The sequence below is a fragment of the Schistocerca cancellata genome, chromosome 4, assembly GCF_023864275.1.
Source record: "Schistocerca cancellata isolate TAMUIC-IGC-003103 chromosome 4, iqSchCanc2.1, whole genome shotgun sequence".
Taxonomy (NCBI): domain Eukaryota; kingdom Metazoa; phylum Arthropoda; class Insecta; order Orthoptera; family Acrididae; genus Schistocerca; species Schistocerca cancellata.
Genome location: NC_064629.1, coordinates 655,233,723 through 655,251,879, shown reverse-complemented (window position 1 = coordinate 655,251,879; position 18,157 = coordinate 655,233,723). Strand labels below are relative to the sequence as shown.

Below are 18,157 nucleotides of genomic sequence, written 5' to 3'. Positions count from 1 at the left end.
AACAACTCTAAACTGCAGTATGTGAATTGGCCACCCTAGAGGATAATGGTTCACACTGGTATAAACTAAGACTTGGATTAACCACACTGCTGTCACTCCTATGAGCCTATGAATATGGACCCTGTACCATCACCAACAGTGATGGATCTGTCACACACCACAGATCATCCCTCCATCCCAAATTGAGATTAAGCTTGTAAATGATCAATGAATTCTATTTCAACAGTTCTTCTTCTCCTCCACCACCCCACAAAAACACCATAGCCGTAAAATTTTTCTGCATTCTGCCCTTTCATGCCTAATTTGGATGGGGGAGGGAGGGGAAACAATGGTTTACTCCAGCTATTGTCAGACAGATTTTTTTAGCTACTGAACAATCTCTTCCTACCATTCATTTGTCCTCTTGTGCAACTTTTAAATTTGCAGCAGTTTTGCACAGAATGTTTCCCCAGTTTCTTATTATCTCCTTTTATGTCACTCTGACAGGTTGATCCTTCCAATTAAGTTAAAAAGAAATCCATGGAGATACGAACCCAACCTTAGGGCACAACCAATAAAAACTGAACTAGTTCATGAAAGCAAAATATTATTGCAATATTACTCAGCACTGTCAATAAAGCAATAAAGTCTACAGCAAAATGAAAACTTCTGCTGCATTTTAGAACAAAAACAATTATTGCCAACTGAAGTTTAGTGAGTGGGATGGGGGGTAGGGGAAGGAGACAATGAGGAGGAGGAGGAGGAGGAGGAGGAGGAGGAGGAGGAGGAGGAGACTACACAGGTCATCATGAAAGCTCAAACACGTGCAATGAAGAAAACTTAAGCCTGAAATCAGAAAATATGTGCATTCGAATGTGCTACAAAAATGACTGTAAATGAATTCACAAAGCTACAAGACATACAATCCATTTTCAACAGGCTATATTATTATGATTTGCAGCAGACAGTATTTATACTTACTACTCAGCATCAGAAACAAGATCAAGAGCCTTCAAAAGCTCTCCTAATTTAGATGACATTATAAAGTTATTGCCTTCAGGATCAAATTTTCTGAAGACCCTGCGTGCTATTTCACCTGGAGTTTCCAGACTCACAAGCCTTTTCTCAAAGGAAAATAATACTGCAACAAAATGAAAATGAAACTTAATTTTTACACAAACTGAACACATATATGCACAAGAGACACTGCACTGTACATATTGCATATGAAAACCTGTTATGCACTGACAACCACAAACAGTAACATAAAATTCACTATGAAAAGATTGCCACAGATAAATCTCAAAAACATAACAAAATAGAACAAGACACTGAGAGCGATTTATTTGGAGAGGCAAACCTAGAGTTTGGAACACTACAGAACAAAACAGCATCTTATAAACAACAACTATGTTTAGTTTATTACTGCACCTGAAATTCCTGAGGAACAGTTTATCTATTTCTGTTTAAATTCCATCTCACAGCACAGCTTTAACAACTATTTCTTAGAAACAATAGTGGTTTTAACTAATTTTTATCCATTATGGATATGAAACACTGCAACAGTGATAAAACAAGGTTTTCAGAAATGACTGCACCCAGTCACCCGCAAAAGGCAGAATTTTCTCATTTTACCACAAAATAAAATTTTCTACCATTTCAAAGACAATTGGTTGCAGAAATGTTTGAAAATCTCTAGTATTTCCAGCCACATGCTTTCTTCATTGTACCCTAATTTCTTCCAAATTCCAGTCCTTTATGTTATTTGTGAACTCTTTCCCATATTCACATCCACGTCAGCAGGCCGATTAAGGACACTTTGTGTCACGTTCAGACCACAGGATGTTGAAAAATCTCCCAGCAAAACAAGTCTAACTTTTTCCTTTTTTTCAATTCACAGTGCAGCTTTGAAAGTAGTTGTGAAGGAGAATAATTCCTTCGTTTATCACCCCATGCTATTTGTTCTGTGACAATGGTAAAGAAAATTGTCCCTTAAATCTGAGGCAGAGGCAGATAGGGTGTGTGTGTGTGTGTGTGTGTGTGTGTGTGTGTGTGTGTGTGTGTGTGTGTGTAGAGGAGGGGGGGGGGGGGCTAAAGCTGGATAAAGGATTCGTCTGGAAGCTAGCTAACTTGATTCACTTTCGTGAGCTTGTCAATGAGTCAACACATCTACTACTTGGTGAGTCATTATCTTTACAACTAAATTATTTAATAAGCAGTTGAATGTAGAAAAACAACAGTTGTGGATGGAATGGTTAGTCCAATTATATGGTTATTCCATTTCCTATCACACTTCACAACACATACCTTTTGAAACTTCCTGGCAGATTAAAACTGTGTGCCGGACAGAGACTCAAACTTGGGACCTTTGAGTTTCGCGGCCAAGTGCTCTACCAACTGAGCTACCCAAGCACGGCTCACGCCCCGTCCTCACAGCTTTACTTCTGCCAGTACCTCATCTCCTACCTTTTAATCTGCCAGAAAGTTTCATATCAGCACACACTACACTACAGAGTGAAAATCTCATTCTGGAAACATCCCACAGGCTGTGGCTAAGTCATGTCTCCGCAATATCCTTTCTTTCAGAAGTACTAGTTCTGCAAGGTTCGCAGGAGAGCTTTTGCAAAGTTTGGAAGGTTGGAGAAAAAGACATGGTGCACAGTCCAGTGAGTGCAGATGGAGATCCCAGCAGAGGGTAGCGAGATGCATGCCAACCGACAATCCCACCCGTGGGTGGGTGTTAGGAGGGAGACATCCCTCATTGGTGAAGAGCACAGGGTACACAGGATGGTCAGGGAATTGGCGAATGGCGACTGCATAAGAAACAAGGAGTTGGCTCTGTCGGATGTGTAGAGGGGGAATCCCTGCTTCTGTGAGGAGACTATCAACAGGACTAGTGCAAAAGGCACCAATAGCCAGACGCATCCAACAATGATGGACAGGATCAATGAGTTTGAAAGTGGAAGAAGTTGCTGAGCCACAAACCTGACTACCATAATCAAGTCTGGACAAGACCAGAGCGCGGTAAAGATAAAGAAGAGTGGAACGGTCTGCACCCGAAGATGTGTGGGCCAGGAGGTGGAGAGCATTAAGCTTCCGCACACATGTAGTCTTTAGGTGGCAAATGTGGGGGAGCCATGTCAGCTTGTTATCAAAAATAAGGCCCAAGAAACAGGACTGTGCTACAACATCGAGGAGCTGGTTGCCTAAATAAAGTTCTGTATCAGTGTGTACTGTGGGTCAATGACAAAAAATGCATAACCCGCATTTTGGAGGGGAAAAACTGGAAGCCATAGATGGTAGCCCATGCAGAGGTCCGTCTGATGACGCCTTGGAGCTGGCGCTTAGCAGACACCACCAAGTGGGAGCTGCACCAGATGCAAAAATCTGTCAACGTACAATGCTGGGGTAACCAGAGGCCCAACAGAGCAGAGCCCATTTATGGCAATGAGGTAGAGTGTGACACTTAGCACAGAACCCTGTGGGATACCATTCTTCTGAATCGTAAAGGTGCTGAGAAGGGCCAACTCGAACCCAGAAGAGCCGGTAAGATAAAAACTCACGGATAAAAATCTGAAGAGGACCACGCAAGCCCAGTCATGGAGGGTAACTAAAATGTCATTGTGCCAAGCTATGTCATACACCTTATGTAGGTCAAAGAAAACTGCGACAAGGTGCTGGTGTTGAGAAAAAGCCTGCCGGATGGCTGACTCCAATCAGAGTAAATGGTAAGTTGGAGATCGTCCTGCCCAGAAGCCACACTGATACAGTGACGAAACGCCCTGAGATTAATCTGGAGTTGACCATCCTTTCAAGAAGTTTACAAAGCACATTCGTAAGGCTAATGGGGAGGTAGCTGTCTAGAGACGTTGGGTTTTTCCCAGGCTTAAGGACAGGGATAAATATACTGTCTCGCCATCGTGACGGAAAAGCATCTGTGAGCCAGATGCGATTGAAGATCCTGAGGAGCTGTTGCCTCTGGGGAATGTTCAAGTATTGAATCATCTGATTGTGAATGTAATCTGGCCCTGTGGCTGTGTCTCTTGAAGGGCTAAGAGGCTGTACCAATTCCCATTCACCGAAAGGTGCATTATAGGGCTCAACGTGGTGCAGGATGAAATGGAGGGGGTTCTGTTCAACTCTGCATTTCTGCTGGAGAAAGGTGGGAGGGTAGGAAGCAGCCAACGATGCCATCACAAAGTGTGTCGCAAGGTGTTCTGCGAGGACCAATGGATCAGTGCACAGAGCTCCTTGGAGGTTCAGACCCTGGACAGTTGACTGTTGCTGGCGGACCAGAACACTGTGGAGCTTTGACCAAACCTGCTATTAAGAGGCATACGTCCCCAGGGAGGAAACATAGTGCTCCCAGCATTCCTTTTTACTCCACTTAATAAGGTAATGAGACTTAGCTCGGAGAAGCTTAAAAGTGAGGAGGTTGGTCTGGGAGGGGTGTTGCTTAAATCGCTGTAGCACCCGTCAGCAGTCCTGGACAGCAACTGTGACATCCTTGGTCCATTACGGTACTGACTGATTACGAGGGGGCCCTGTGGATTGGGGGACAGCAGTGTCAGCAGCACAAAAAAGAGTGGCAGAGATGCCTTGCACAACTACATCAATGGAATTTGAGAGGGAGGTGTCCAAGTGGACAGTAGACATGTATAAAGGCCAGTTGACCCTGCACAATGTCCAAAGTGGGGGCCTGTCTACCTGGCAGCAGCATGGGGATGATAGTGTCAATGCAAAGTGGTCACTGTCACAAAGGTCATTATGGGATGACCAATGCAGGGAAGCCACGAGGGCAGGGGAGGAGACCTTGAGATCGATAGCAGAGAAGGTGCCATGAAGGGTACTGGTGTGGGTAGGGGAACCATCGTTAAGGAGATACAAATCGAAGTCCATGATAAGTTGGTCGATTAGGATACTCAGACACGTTAAAGTGACACTCCCCCACAGTGAATGGTGGGCATTGAAATCCCCAAGGAGGAGAAACAGGGGTGGGAGTTGCTGGATTAAGGTAGATAGTGCAATATAAGCAAGTGGCCAACCTGGAGGGAGGTAGACATTGCAAAGAGTGATTGCCGGAGTCATGTGCATTTAAACTGCTATCACTTCCAAGGTGGTACGTAGGGGGATCTAGTCACTAAGAACATCGGAGCGAACCACAGTGCAGCCCAAGACGGCGAGCCTGGCACTCCTCCCATTGAATAGACAGGGAAGGGAAGGCTGTCAGATAATGCGAGGCAGTATTTAAGGATCCTTCACCATTCGAAGAGATGGCCGTGTGAGAATGGCCAGATTTTTGCAGCTTGATATGCTCCATGCACCAAACATCCGCCCTGATATCACCCACTCTGAACAGGGGCTTTCCCCATGGGCACCACCCAGCCACAGCAAGGGTCGTCTGGCACAGCGACTGTTGCCGGGAGTTCCAATGCTCCAAGAAGACAAGCAACCACTCCTTGGCATGAACTGGGAGGGAACAGCTCAGGTATCAGTAATGTGAACCCTGTGTTGTCAGGGGGCTCAGCCATATGGGTACATAAAAGCTCCACCACACGGACTGGCTACACATGCTGGTGACCTAGCAGGGTGGAAGAGGGCTACAGTGGGGAAGGGTGAGAGGAAGGGAGGGGGGAGAGGAATCCACACAGTAGATGTTAGGGAGTGAGTTCTTCCCCATATGGCTCAGACTGAAAACAGGAGGTCAAACCTCAAGTGGGGACTGAAAGGGTGAAAAAACAGGCAAAAGGAACAAAATTGCAACCAATACTGGAAACCAGAGGAATAGCCAGGTCAACATAAATCGCAACACCGAGAGAAGGGAAGGAGGTGGCAACGGGGAAGGACCAGGGATAGGGGAAGGAACCGTGAGCCCCTAGGGGAATGTTTGGAGGTCGATAACATCTTACTTGCTGCCAACTGACAAATAGGATCAAATAGGATGTACATCACACTAAACTCTTATTAATAAATACCACGTTATTACACAAAAATTTTCACATAAACCTATTGATACACAGTTCACAGTATCTTCCTACTATAATTCTTTAATTATATACCTTATTATATAAATGCCTCTGATATTATTAAACAAAACGGTTTATCCAAAATCCAAATTTTCTGGTTAAATTTTTTGATTCATAGAACTTTCAGAAGGGCCATCCTACTGGTTTCTCTTCCAATTTAGTTCAGTCCTCCTTCCAAGAAACCACAAGCTGGCATACCAACTTCCTCATGCCAGTTACCATATCACTTCAATCAACAACATTAGAATAGAAATCTAAATCTCCCCAAAATGTTTGAATAATAAATTATTCACAGCAGTCTCTTTTGCTTCACTCACTCTACTGTATGGTGATTTAAGCTGAGGGACACATTCCTCCTCCTCCCCCCCCCCCCCTTTCGACTTCTTTAATTATCACCTACAGCAATTTCTTCCTTCCTAAAAAAAAAAAAACTGTTCCCTCACATACAATTCAGACGTAAAATATAACTGGTGTTATTGAACACAGCAATGCTGACAAAAGTGCAATACTTGCCAGTATAACAAGCTGACCAAAGTATCATTATCATGCAATGTTAATGTTGGGCACAATATGATTTGAATACACACTATAGAGGACTGAATACGATTCAAAACTAACAGCTAGTACTCAGCAGATATTTTCGCTAGGTTGGAATCCACTGGATGGTGTACAGCAGCCACTGAATAATCATATCATAAGGACAGCTGTCCATCACAGAAATCCATTTATAGCAGATCTAGATTTTGAGTATAATATAGTCATCATTGGTACATTACCACAGAAGAGTCATATAGGCACAAAGATGTCTAAGTGTACACTCTAGAGAATTTACATTAGCATTTACATCGCAGAAAAAAAAAATGCTTTCTGCAACTGACTGTTTTTCTACTTTACATTTTAGATATTCACATTGTTAGTGAATATGACTTGTTACAATCTAACTTCACAGCATGAAAGATCACTTTGGAAACAATACAAAAACATATCAAACTTAATTTTGTTCATTGGTGGACATAATACAATTTGGAATGATGCTCCTCAAATGTCAGAATGAGATGGGGGCCTCAAAACTAATACAGCCCTGGACAATCTTCAAATATTTGTTTTGTGCAATATTTTGTAGGTCAGTACTTCTGAATGAAACCTTACACGTGACACAAATGTCCACACTCCCATATACAAAGAATTTACAGCATAAAAATTGCTTAAGACATCTCTCTTTAGGAAACCTAAAGTACTTCACCACTCCATAACTGGTGCACTGAGATGCAAATAATTTTAGAGTCAAGATCAGTTAGCCACTCACTTTACCTTCATTTGATTACTCTGATATTTTGATTTAGGAAGCTCAGTGAGCTTTTCAATCTGCATTTTGCGATTCACTCAACCAACTGCCATTATTAACACAACCACCCAAAAGCAACGGTAGCTCTTAAGTAGCTCCATTACAGAAAAGGACTAACTTTTCTGGTAGTTATCAAATGAATCTGATTTACAAGAAAAAAGAATACTGTTTTTAATATTCCACTGACATTATTTTTGACTGACTGTCCATTATTTTTATTTATGGTGAGGTGAGGCAACTGTGCAGTTCCCATGTTCCAAACAGCACATATGTGAGCTACCAGTCAAGCTAGAAAATAGTGGAAATTTTGAGATAATAATACATGTTGCATAACACTATCTCTTGAATAGCTTTATAGGCAATGTCCAGAAACTAATGAATATAAAGTTGACACACACTAATGATGCACTATTGTTTAAAGTCAATTTTTTTAAACATGTTCAGTTTAACAGCTACAGTCCTCGCTGTTCCCACCTAGCTTCCATTTTAATAGAAATTTCTAGCGTTATTTTGCTGAACTGAAAATTATAGAGGTTATTAGGATTACTGCACATTTTGAACTACACAAAAGAGCTTAATTTACATAAAAAATCGTAAATTAGGAATATAAGCAGGTTATGCTGAACTAAACATTGCAAAGCTAAACCCGTTTAGACAAAATGTATTATTTATGCATTTTCCTGAGCATTCATTATTACAGAGAGATCACTATAAAAATCATTGAGCCCCAGGTTTAAAGTGAAGTTTATACATTTCAGTCAGCTTCACAGGTAGATGATCTCTTCTTAAAAACTGAATAGAACATGCTAAGGAGTACTCCAACTTTATTGTTACATGTTATTTAGTGTATTTTGGAGAGGTATTTTACACATGCATTGAGCTAGAAGGCAGTGTAGTTACTGAGAGCGCTAACTGAGCAGATACATGTCACACTCAATTGGGTAACCAGTTTCAGTTTTGGTTATGGAACTACTAATGCCAGATGTACTGAAAGGCATTTTGCACTATTCAGCAGTATAGTGTATGTTGTGGAGAACCAGGCTCTGAATGTATAGCAAGTGCAAAGCCCTACTTCACATCACACTGCATACACCGAATGTGGAAGTTAAGATTTCTCTCAGAAAACAAATTTTGGACTGTTTCTTGGAGAGTCTACACTAATGCTAAACACAGATCAAATACCAAAGATTGATCTGTCCTGGTAAAGACCCCCCCCCCTCCCCCCCAACTGATCTTTTCTGATTTTTAAAACAGTGCGCACAAATAAGTTTTAAGTGAGACTGCAATTTCCAAAACAGGTATTTGAGAATTATTACATTAGCTTTTCTGCAACAAGCAGCTCCTCAGTAGGAGAATGAATTCCCTGGAACTAAAAGGTGCTAGGTGCAGCAAGTTCATATACCCCCAATGAACTAACCCCAGCCCTACTCCAACCATATTAAAAATTTTGGTCCATATTGTAACGGAACATATTAAAGGCTTTACTTTACCGAAGTATGCGATACCTTCCAAATTCAACCAGTTTAACGAGTATTTATGATTATAGAAAAGTTATTGTGTATGTTAACAATGATTGCGTAACATGTCTCCATAAACAGTCAACCCATTAAATTATACTGAATAACTAACCCACACAAAAGTTAATATCACTTGATCACTGATACAGCAAATGTCATCATGTAAAAACACTGAGTTCATCTTAAATAATTAATATGAGGTACGAAAAATAGTGTACAACTTAGGTATTTTGGATCTCCTTAAATAAAAATCACCCAGTGAAACCTATTTGTTCACTAGGAGCGGTTTCACTTAGTATTCACGAAATCAATCCTGTTTTAGACGAAAACCAATGTATTTCTTAATAATTCATGTTAATTACTTATTTATGCAAATTAGAGAAGTCAATTGACAAACTTCCAGAAAACGGATTTTTTGTAACAAAGAATTATTCTGTCAAGTCAACAAATCTGTCTGTCATTTTAATAACATGTTAAATTATGTCACTCGATGCAAATTAATAACTTTTCTGCACAAATTATGATAACAGATGTACATGTGACTTGTAAACTATATCTCTTTTTAGTAGTTCTTTGACAATGTTATAAATACGAGCAGCAAGAAGGGTCGAGAGGCAGTCTGAATGTCACTTTGGTACAGTGTGTTAGTGTGTTATTGTTTGAGGTGGATAAACAATGCAAAGAACATGTAAAGGAAGTTGTGTTGTGTCATAGTCTTTGGTGGACAGTGGAATTAAGATGGCCACCAGAGAAATAAATATTTGAAGTTTACATATTTGTTGGTTTCGTTCATCCTTTATCATCAAAAGCACATAAAACAAAACACGGGACCTCATGTTTTTAACCCTAGACAACCAGATTTAGAGCCAGCATCAACATCGAGACACAGCAGCGATCCAGCAAGCAGCAGTGATTACTACAATGCATTTTAATGGCGCCAACCTAACATCAAGTGCTAACAAGCTCCGTAAATGGGAGTGAAATAGTGCGATTATAGCAATTAGCAATATCTACGACCAGGCGACCATTACAATATCCATATGCCTACCACTTAAGTTTTGGTGAAACAACAAATAGCGTATCACTTTTTTTTACTGATTTCATCTACACATCTTCTACTACTATGAATTTCTCTAAATTTAATAAGTACACATTCAATGCAAAATTATCGTGGGTGATGTTATCAAAGAATGCTTTCCTGACTAAGTCCAGTAACACACGTTAGTGTAAATACACTGACTGTGCTCCAGACATACGTAATGTTGCCAATATAGCATTTTTTCCCAGTTTTCATAGGCATTTCACTGACAAGCTGTTCCTCTTCACAAATTACACAGTTTCAATGTGTTAACAGCGAAATACTAACTGAATTTAACATCAGTCACCAAATAAAAGGCCAACTCCCAATAACAGAATGGACACAAATTGTTATGCCTTATATTTTTTTTCATGTAATTCTGAAAGACTTATTCTCTAGAGAGTAATTTAAAAAGTTAATTATTTCACTCACCAGTAAGGTGGGTTTCACTTTCCAAAACCCATACAGGATTCTTTGGATTTTTCAAAAAAGAACCCACTTCAAGGTACCTCATATGCTCTAAATAAGCTAGAAAACCTATCTCACTTTGGCGGTCAATTCCAAGTAATTCTGTAAAACATGAGGATGGGTCAATTAAAACACTTGCAAAATATGTACAAGGATGTTACAGTCAAAAGGCAAAATATAATCTGATATCAAATACATTAAAACGTTAGCAACAATATTCCATCCTGGACTTTGCATTAAGAAGTTACATTTTCAAAAGTATTATCCGAAATTAATGTTGAAATGTATAATACATGAGTACTAACTGATCTGTGTATCTTACATACCAGGAGGAATTTTCTGTATCAGTCAACTACATCCAACTTTGATGTGCTAAAGTGTCAGCACACAAAGCAGAAACTGAAACACTAAAAACTTTTGTACTATCACAATTTAACATTCTATTGTTCCCACAATTTCCAACGAGTTGATTCAGAGTCAATGCTCAATTCTTAGGTGAAAACCTGAAGACAATTGTCAGAGTCATTAGTTAGGCAGACTTCCCCAACTACTGTACCTTGCCAACATAACCACAAAACTCATCTATGACACACACTTAACATGTAGACTTGCTGACAAATGAAGTGAAGCAGCCAGATGGTACTGTAAGATGTCAATGTACTTCCATACACACACACATACACATCATTGGCGGGTATGTAAATGATTAGAACTGCAACTCTCTGTGACAGGTAGAACAGCTACCAGAGTGCATTAATTTTGCTCATGTTTAGTGTTGTCACTAGGCCTGGTATGATATGGTGTGGTATCGGTGCAAACAGCGTTAGATGTTCAGTGATACCTGTGAAGAACACAGATACTGTTCACTCGTGTGAGACAGTTTTTAGTACCAGAGTTTGAAAGGGGACTCACTGTTAGTCTCCATTTGGCAGGCTGGTCAAATCGCACAATATCCTGATTTGTGGAGCATTCAAGTGTGACAGTGACACGATGCTGGACTGGAAGGGAATGTTAGGACATGCATACTAATCATCAAGACTCCAATAAACCACTTTTGACTACCAAAAGGGAAAGTTGCTTTACTGTAGAACAAGCACATCATAACTCCATCCCACCTGTGCCTATCATTCTAGAACAAGTAATGGACTCCCTGCAACATTCTGTGTCATTCCACATCACTGGTCAGAAACTGAACAGCTGGACTGGGGTATTACAGTCCCATGTGCAGGCTGCAGTTAACACCACAACACAATCAGCTGTGTTGGGAGTGATGCCATGACCGGCAAGCATGAACTGTTGATGAATGGCATTGCATGGTGTTGTGTTCAGCACGAGTCACTGCTCTGCACTACCCCAAATAATCAAACAGTGAGTATGGTTGCAACTTGGGGAGATGTCCCATTCTTTTAATGTTTTGAAAGAGGAACATCAGCGTTAATCATTATGTCATGGTGTGGGGAGCCATTAGGTATGACTTCAGGACTTTGGAGAGAGTGATGGAACACTGACTGACAGCACACTGGTGTGACACACACACACACACACACACACACACACACACACACACACACACACACACACACACCATCATGGGTCACCTCTCATAACAGTGAAATGTTGAAAAATTTAACAACAGGACAATGCTTGCTCACACATGGCACACATCTCTATGCACTTTCTGTGCAGCAATAATGTACTCACTTGGTCAGCAAGATCCCCAGATCTTGTGCCTCATAGAATGAGTGGGGCCAGATTGGACATTAATTCCATCCCAGTGCCACCTTTTAAGCTATTAAATGGCTCTGAGCACTATGGGACTTAACTGCTGAGGTCATCAGTCCCCTAGAACTTAGAACTACTTAAACCTAACTAACCTAAGGACATCACACACATCCATGTCCGAGGCAGGATTCGAACCTGCGACCGTAGCGGTCGCGCGGTTCCAGACTGTAGCGCCTAGAACCGCTCGGCCACTCTGGCCAGCTAAGCTATTAAAGACCAGTTATAGCAGTAGTGGGCAAGCTTGCCTCAGGAGAGGATACAATGGTTTGATGACACCATTCTCAACAGAATCAGTGGGTATAGCAAGGTCAGCATGGGCACAACATCAAACTGGTAATGGATTCATACTGCCAAGTTCTTTGCAAATTTTACTCTAATTTTTAATCACTGAAATAACATCACATTCCCTCTCAACCTATGCATTTTATTTTGCTTCCTCTTCTTAATCTAGGTGCTTCACTTTTTTTGTCAGTCATTGTACATAAAATTGCACACGGACCTGCTGGTCAGCCAAACAGCTGAAATATTAAGAGATTGAATTTTCTCATGTTGAGAGCACTGAAGGGTGATCTGTTTTAATTGTTAAAAACCATTCAATAGCCAAGATTGCATAAAATGTTTCTTTATGTAGGGCAACTGGTTTCAACAGACTTTGCTGTTATCTTCAGGGCTTAAAAACTTTTTGCTGTAAAACCTGTTCATTTTAAGCTGAACCTCATGCAAAAGATGTCAAATGGACATTATAAAAGATTTATCACTGTTAAAATATTTAAAAACAAAGCACCTTGTGCAAAAGACTATGTCCATATACATATTGCTCACAGAAGCTTGTTACAGCAGAAAACCACGGTACACAACAGCACATCTGTTTACATATGCTGTACATATTACAAACTAATACCACATTTGTTTATGCATGAAGGACATAATGGTTTATAGTATGTCCAGTGTATATTAACAGATGTGCTATTGTGTAACATGGTTCTGCGATATAACAAGCATTTGTGAGCAATATGTAAATGGACACGGCCTTTTGCACTCGATGCTTTATTTCTTAAATATTTTAGCAACGACAAATCTTTTGTAACATGCTGATTTTTATCCACTTGACATCTTGTGCGTGAGGTTCAGCATGAAATGAACAAGTTTTACAACAAAAAGATTTTTAAGGCCCAAAGATGACAGCAAAGTCTGTTGAAACTGGCTGTCTTAAATAAAGAAATATTTTATACAATCTTTGCTGTTGAATGGTTCTTAGAAATATTAAGTGCTGAAGCCTCAAAAGTTGAATTTTTATCCAAGGGAAATTCATCACATTCTGTTGCACACAGCACCATAAATCTCACTAGTTAATTAAGTGACAATGTTTAGGCAAAGATTACCAGTGAATGTATGTTTATATATGTTCCAACCTCATTAATTTTTTCTACAAATTTGCTCAAAAAGTGAGATATCAAATGGCTACTACCTCATTCAAAAAAGGCTGCAATAAGACCTGTATGTTAAAGTACCCAGCAATTAGGCCACCAGATTTATCAGTTGGGACTAAGGCTAAAATTAATAATTTTTGTCATAAAATCAGTTACTTTAACTTACACTTTAACATACAAATCACTTATTTTTAGCTAAAAACACAAAATTCAAAATTTTGAAGCACTATATTTTGCTCAGTATCTGACACAGTAAAGGTATTTGCTGACTTGTTCTCATGCAAATTCAGTCAAAAATTAATATTTTGGTAACAGTAACAACAAAACAGCAATAATAAACAATAAGACCAGGCTGGCCAATAACAAAAATTAACAATGAACCATTTGAAACATATACAAGCAATCTTACAGTCAGTGACTCTCCCAGTTCCAAAGATTCCAAAACCATCACAGGAAACATTAAATTACAGAGGAAAATGAAGCAACACACAAGTTTGCCAAGCATCTGACAAATATTTATCACACCACACAGAAAATTTGACATGCACTCAATGAAATGCATGATTTACAGGCACATATCTGCTTCCACAACTACCTGTTAAGCCTATGGATCTTTTTCAAGGAGTAAGTGAAAAAATTACTAACTGAGGCCTCCAACATCTTGTTCATGATCCCAAACGTTACCCACTGCTCTTCCGGTGAGCATTAAGTTAATCAGGCTTTGGCTACCATAGCCATAAGTATCGTCTATAAAAGGCTCTGCAGGATCATTAACTTCTGCCATTATTTGTTCTACTCCCTGCAAAAACACAGTATCCCATTAAAAATACAAGCTACACACAAATTTCAAATAACCCACATTAAACTTACGAGTAACAATTTACACAGTCAATTACAGAATTGTGTGAGTAGTTTCACTAACATGCAATACCCAGATATGTGACACAATGTGACACAGTATTAAAACTACCTTTTAATTACCGAATACACAGGGAATTTATCTGCATCACTACAGCTAAAAGGGAAAGGAGCAACTGTAATAACGTAATAACAGAACAACAAATTAAGAATAATATTTACATTTCCTGCTACTTGTACCAGCTAATTTACTGTTGTTTATATCCAAGGCTATGTAAGTACTTCTACTTGACACGTTATTTTCAGAATGTTGAAGACCACATTAGGCCTAAGTATGGGAAACTAATTCAGTTTTACCATTTACCATAACTTAACAGTAACTTTGAAATTTCAATTCCTATTTTTTTTTTTTTAATGGAAAAGAAAAATCAGAATATAAAGGTATCAGATATATTTAATGCACTAGAAAATATTTAACAAAAACGGGGGTGCTGTTCACATTTGTTGAGTAACAGGAAAGTTATCAGTTGCTCCTTAGAAGAAGAAGAAGAAGAAGAAGAAGAAGAAGAAGAAGAAGGGAAAAAAATGAAAATGTAAAAAAGATTCTAAAATAAAAGAATAGTACGACAAGAACAAAAGTCAAGTAAGAGGAAAGAGGAGGGGTAAAAATCTCACAAAAATATTGATGTACATTAATGTTAAACTGTCAGTGTAGACAAAGGATGACTCACTCACTCTGCTGTAACAGAAGACATTTACAAGATATAAAATTAGTGCTGCTTGTCATTAACTTTTTCCATCCAAATATGTTTTGGTACAAGTCACAGAAAACAAAGATAGCTGTGCACTATACAATATAATACCATTCAGACTGTACTGGTCTATATCACTGCCGATGGAGATCAAATCATTAAACAAAAGCCCACACATGCATAATCACTTTTGAAACATTTAATTGTGTAAATGAAGTATTAAACTAACACTCTCAGTAAAATAATTAGCTTCACTAAAAATTATTCCATGAAGCACTCCATCATTGGTTACATAATAATAGTGATGGGCCAACCGATGTATGAATGAGTTTTCTATATGGTGGCCAAAATAAAAAAGGCCTGGAAAATTTTAAAATAAGATTGACACAGGATTGACCCTTGTCAATGAATGTCACAGAAAATAGTGGAAATGGCCAGTCAACCCCAATTCAACACTGTGTTGTGTTCAATTTATCACATTGTTGCTGGAGGTTTTGTCACAGCACTTCCAGTCAAACTACTGTGCAAAAACAGTTCTGCACTTATTTTCTACAAATTGTGCTTCACATAACACTCAACAATGAACACATGCTGCTTCATCATTAGCAGCATTTTGCATTATACACTCCTGGAAATTGAAATAAGAACACCGTGAATTCATTGTCCCAGGAAGGGGAAACTTTATTGACACATTCCTGGGGTCAGATACATCACATGATCACACTGACAGAACCACAGGCACATAAGACACAGGCAACAGAGCATGCACAATGTCGGCACTAGTACAGTGTATATCCACCTTTCGCAGCAATGCAGGCTGCTATTCTCCCATGGAGACGATCGTAGAGATGCTTGATGTAGTCCTGTGGAACGGCTTGCCATGCCATTTCCACCTGGCGCCTCAGTTGGACCAGCGTTCATGCTGGACGTGCAGACCGCGTGAGACGACGCTTCATCCAGTCCCAAACATGCTCAATGGGGGACAGATCCGGAGATCTTGCTGGCCAGGGTAGTTGACTTACACCTTCTAGATCACGTTGGGTGGCACGGGATACATGCGGACGTGCATTGTCCTGTTGGAACAGCAAGTTCCCTTGCCGGTCTAGGAATGGTAGAACGATGGGTTCGATGACGGTTTGGATGTACCGTGCACTATTCAGTGTCCCCTCGACGATCACCAGTGGTGTACGGCCAGTGTAGGAGATCGCTCCCCACACCACGATGCTGGGTGTTGGCCCTGTGTGCCTCGGTCGTATGCAGTCCTGATTGTGGCGCTCACCTGCACGGCGCCAAACACGCATACGACCATCATTGGCACCAACGCAGAAGCGACTCTCATCGCTGAAGACGACACGTCTCCATTCGTCCCTCCATTCATGCCTGTGGCGACACCACTGGAGGCGGGCTGCACGATGTTGGGGCGTGAGCGGAAGACGGCCTAACGGTGGGCGGGACCGTAGCCCAGCTTCATGGAGACTGTTGCGAATGGTCCTCGCCGATACCCCAGGAGCAACAGTGTCCCTAATTTGCTGGGAAGTGGCGGTGCGGTCCCCTACGGCACTGCGTAGGATCCTACGGTCCGGTCCCAGGTCGACGGGCACGTGCACCTTCCGCCGACTACTGGCGACAACATCGATGTACTGTGGAGACCTCACGCCCCATGTGTTGAGCAATTTGGCGGTACGTCCACCCGGCCTCCCGCATGCCCACTATACGCCCTCGCTCAAAGTCCGTCAACTGCACATACGGTTCACGTCCACGCTGTCGCGGCATGCTACCAGTGTTAAAGACTGTGATGGAGCTCCGTATGCTACGGCAAACTGGCTGACACTGACGGCGGTGGTGCACAAATGCTGCGCAGCTAGCGCCATTCGACGGCCAACACCGCGGTTCCTGGTGTGTCCGCTGTGCCGTGCGTGTGATCATTGCTTGTACAGCCCTCTCGCAGTGTCCGGAGCAAGTATGGTGGGTCTGACACACCGGTGTCAATGTGTTCTTTTTTCCATTTCCAGGAGTGTATTATACTAGTCAATAAATATGTCTGTTCCTCTCACTCACTCAAACTTGATGACATAGTGAAGTATTTGGAATAGAGAATGTGAGACATGCTCTTGTGCAGCCATGTGACAGACCAGTAGGTCCACTGAAATAACTTTTTTCCAGAATTTTCTGTAATGCGCAATTCTCCTGTTCATTAACAAAGGTCAGTATTTGTGTAAGTCTTACAAATAATTTCCTGGCCAGTGTTTTTGTGCATCCTGTACAAATATTTGTATTCAATCAAGATATTTAATTGACATGAAGATAACAGGAATACCTGCTGTCTAGTGAAGAAGGCACGCATACTCGGTGAACATGCCTGCAGTATACAGGGTGTTACAAAAACGTACGGCCAAACTTTCAGAAAACATTCCTCACACACAAAGAAAGAAAATATGTTATGTGGACATGTGTCTGGAAACGCTTACTTTCCATGTTAGAGCTCAATTTATTACTTCTCTTCAAATCACATTAATCATGGAATGGAAACACACAGCAACAGAACGTACCAGCGTGACTTCAAACACTTTGTTACAGGAAATGTTCAAAATGTCCTCCGTTAGCGAGAATACATGCATCCACCCTCCGTCGCATGGAATCCCTGATGCGCTGATGCAGCCCTGGAGAATGGCGTATTGTATCACAGCCGTCCACAATACGAGCACGAAGAGTCTCTACATTTGGTACCGGGGTTGCGTAGACAAGAGCTTTCAAATGCCCCCATAAATGAAAGTCAAGAGGGTTGAGGTCAGGAGAGCGTGGAGGCCATGGAATTGGTCCGCCTCTACCAATCCATCAGTCACCGAATCTGTTGTTAAGAAGCGTACGAACACTTCGACTGAAATGTGCAGGAGCTCCATCGTGCATGAACCACATGTTGTG

The 18,157-nt window shown here is 40.8% G+C and overlaps 1 protein-coding gene across 1 annotated transcript in view; it reads right to left on the bottom strand.

The window, feature by feature from the left end:
- The window catches only part of LOC126183555 (ubiquitin carboxyl-terminal hydrolase MINDY-3 homolog), an 82,643-nt gene that overhangs the window by 28,224 nt on the left and 36,262 nt on the right, over positions 1–18,157 (bottom strand). Inside the window, exons 5-7 of the mRNA XM_049925634.1 lie at positions 14,271–14,424; positions 10,378–10,515; positions 961–1,120 (exon numbers count right to left, since the gene is read on the bottom strand). Coding sequence (XP_049781591.1) covers positions 961–1,120; positions 10,378–10,515; positions 14,271–14,424 — 452 coding nt within the window. The remainder of the gene's footprint in view (positions 1–960; positions 1,121–10,377; positions 10,516–14,270; positions 14,425–18,157) is intronic.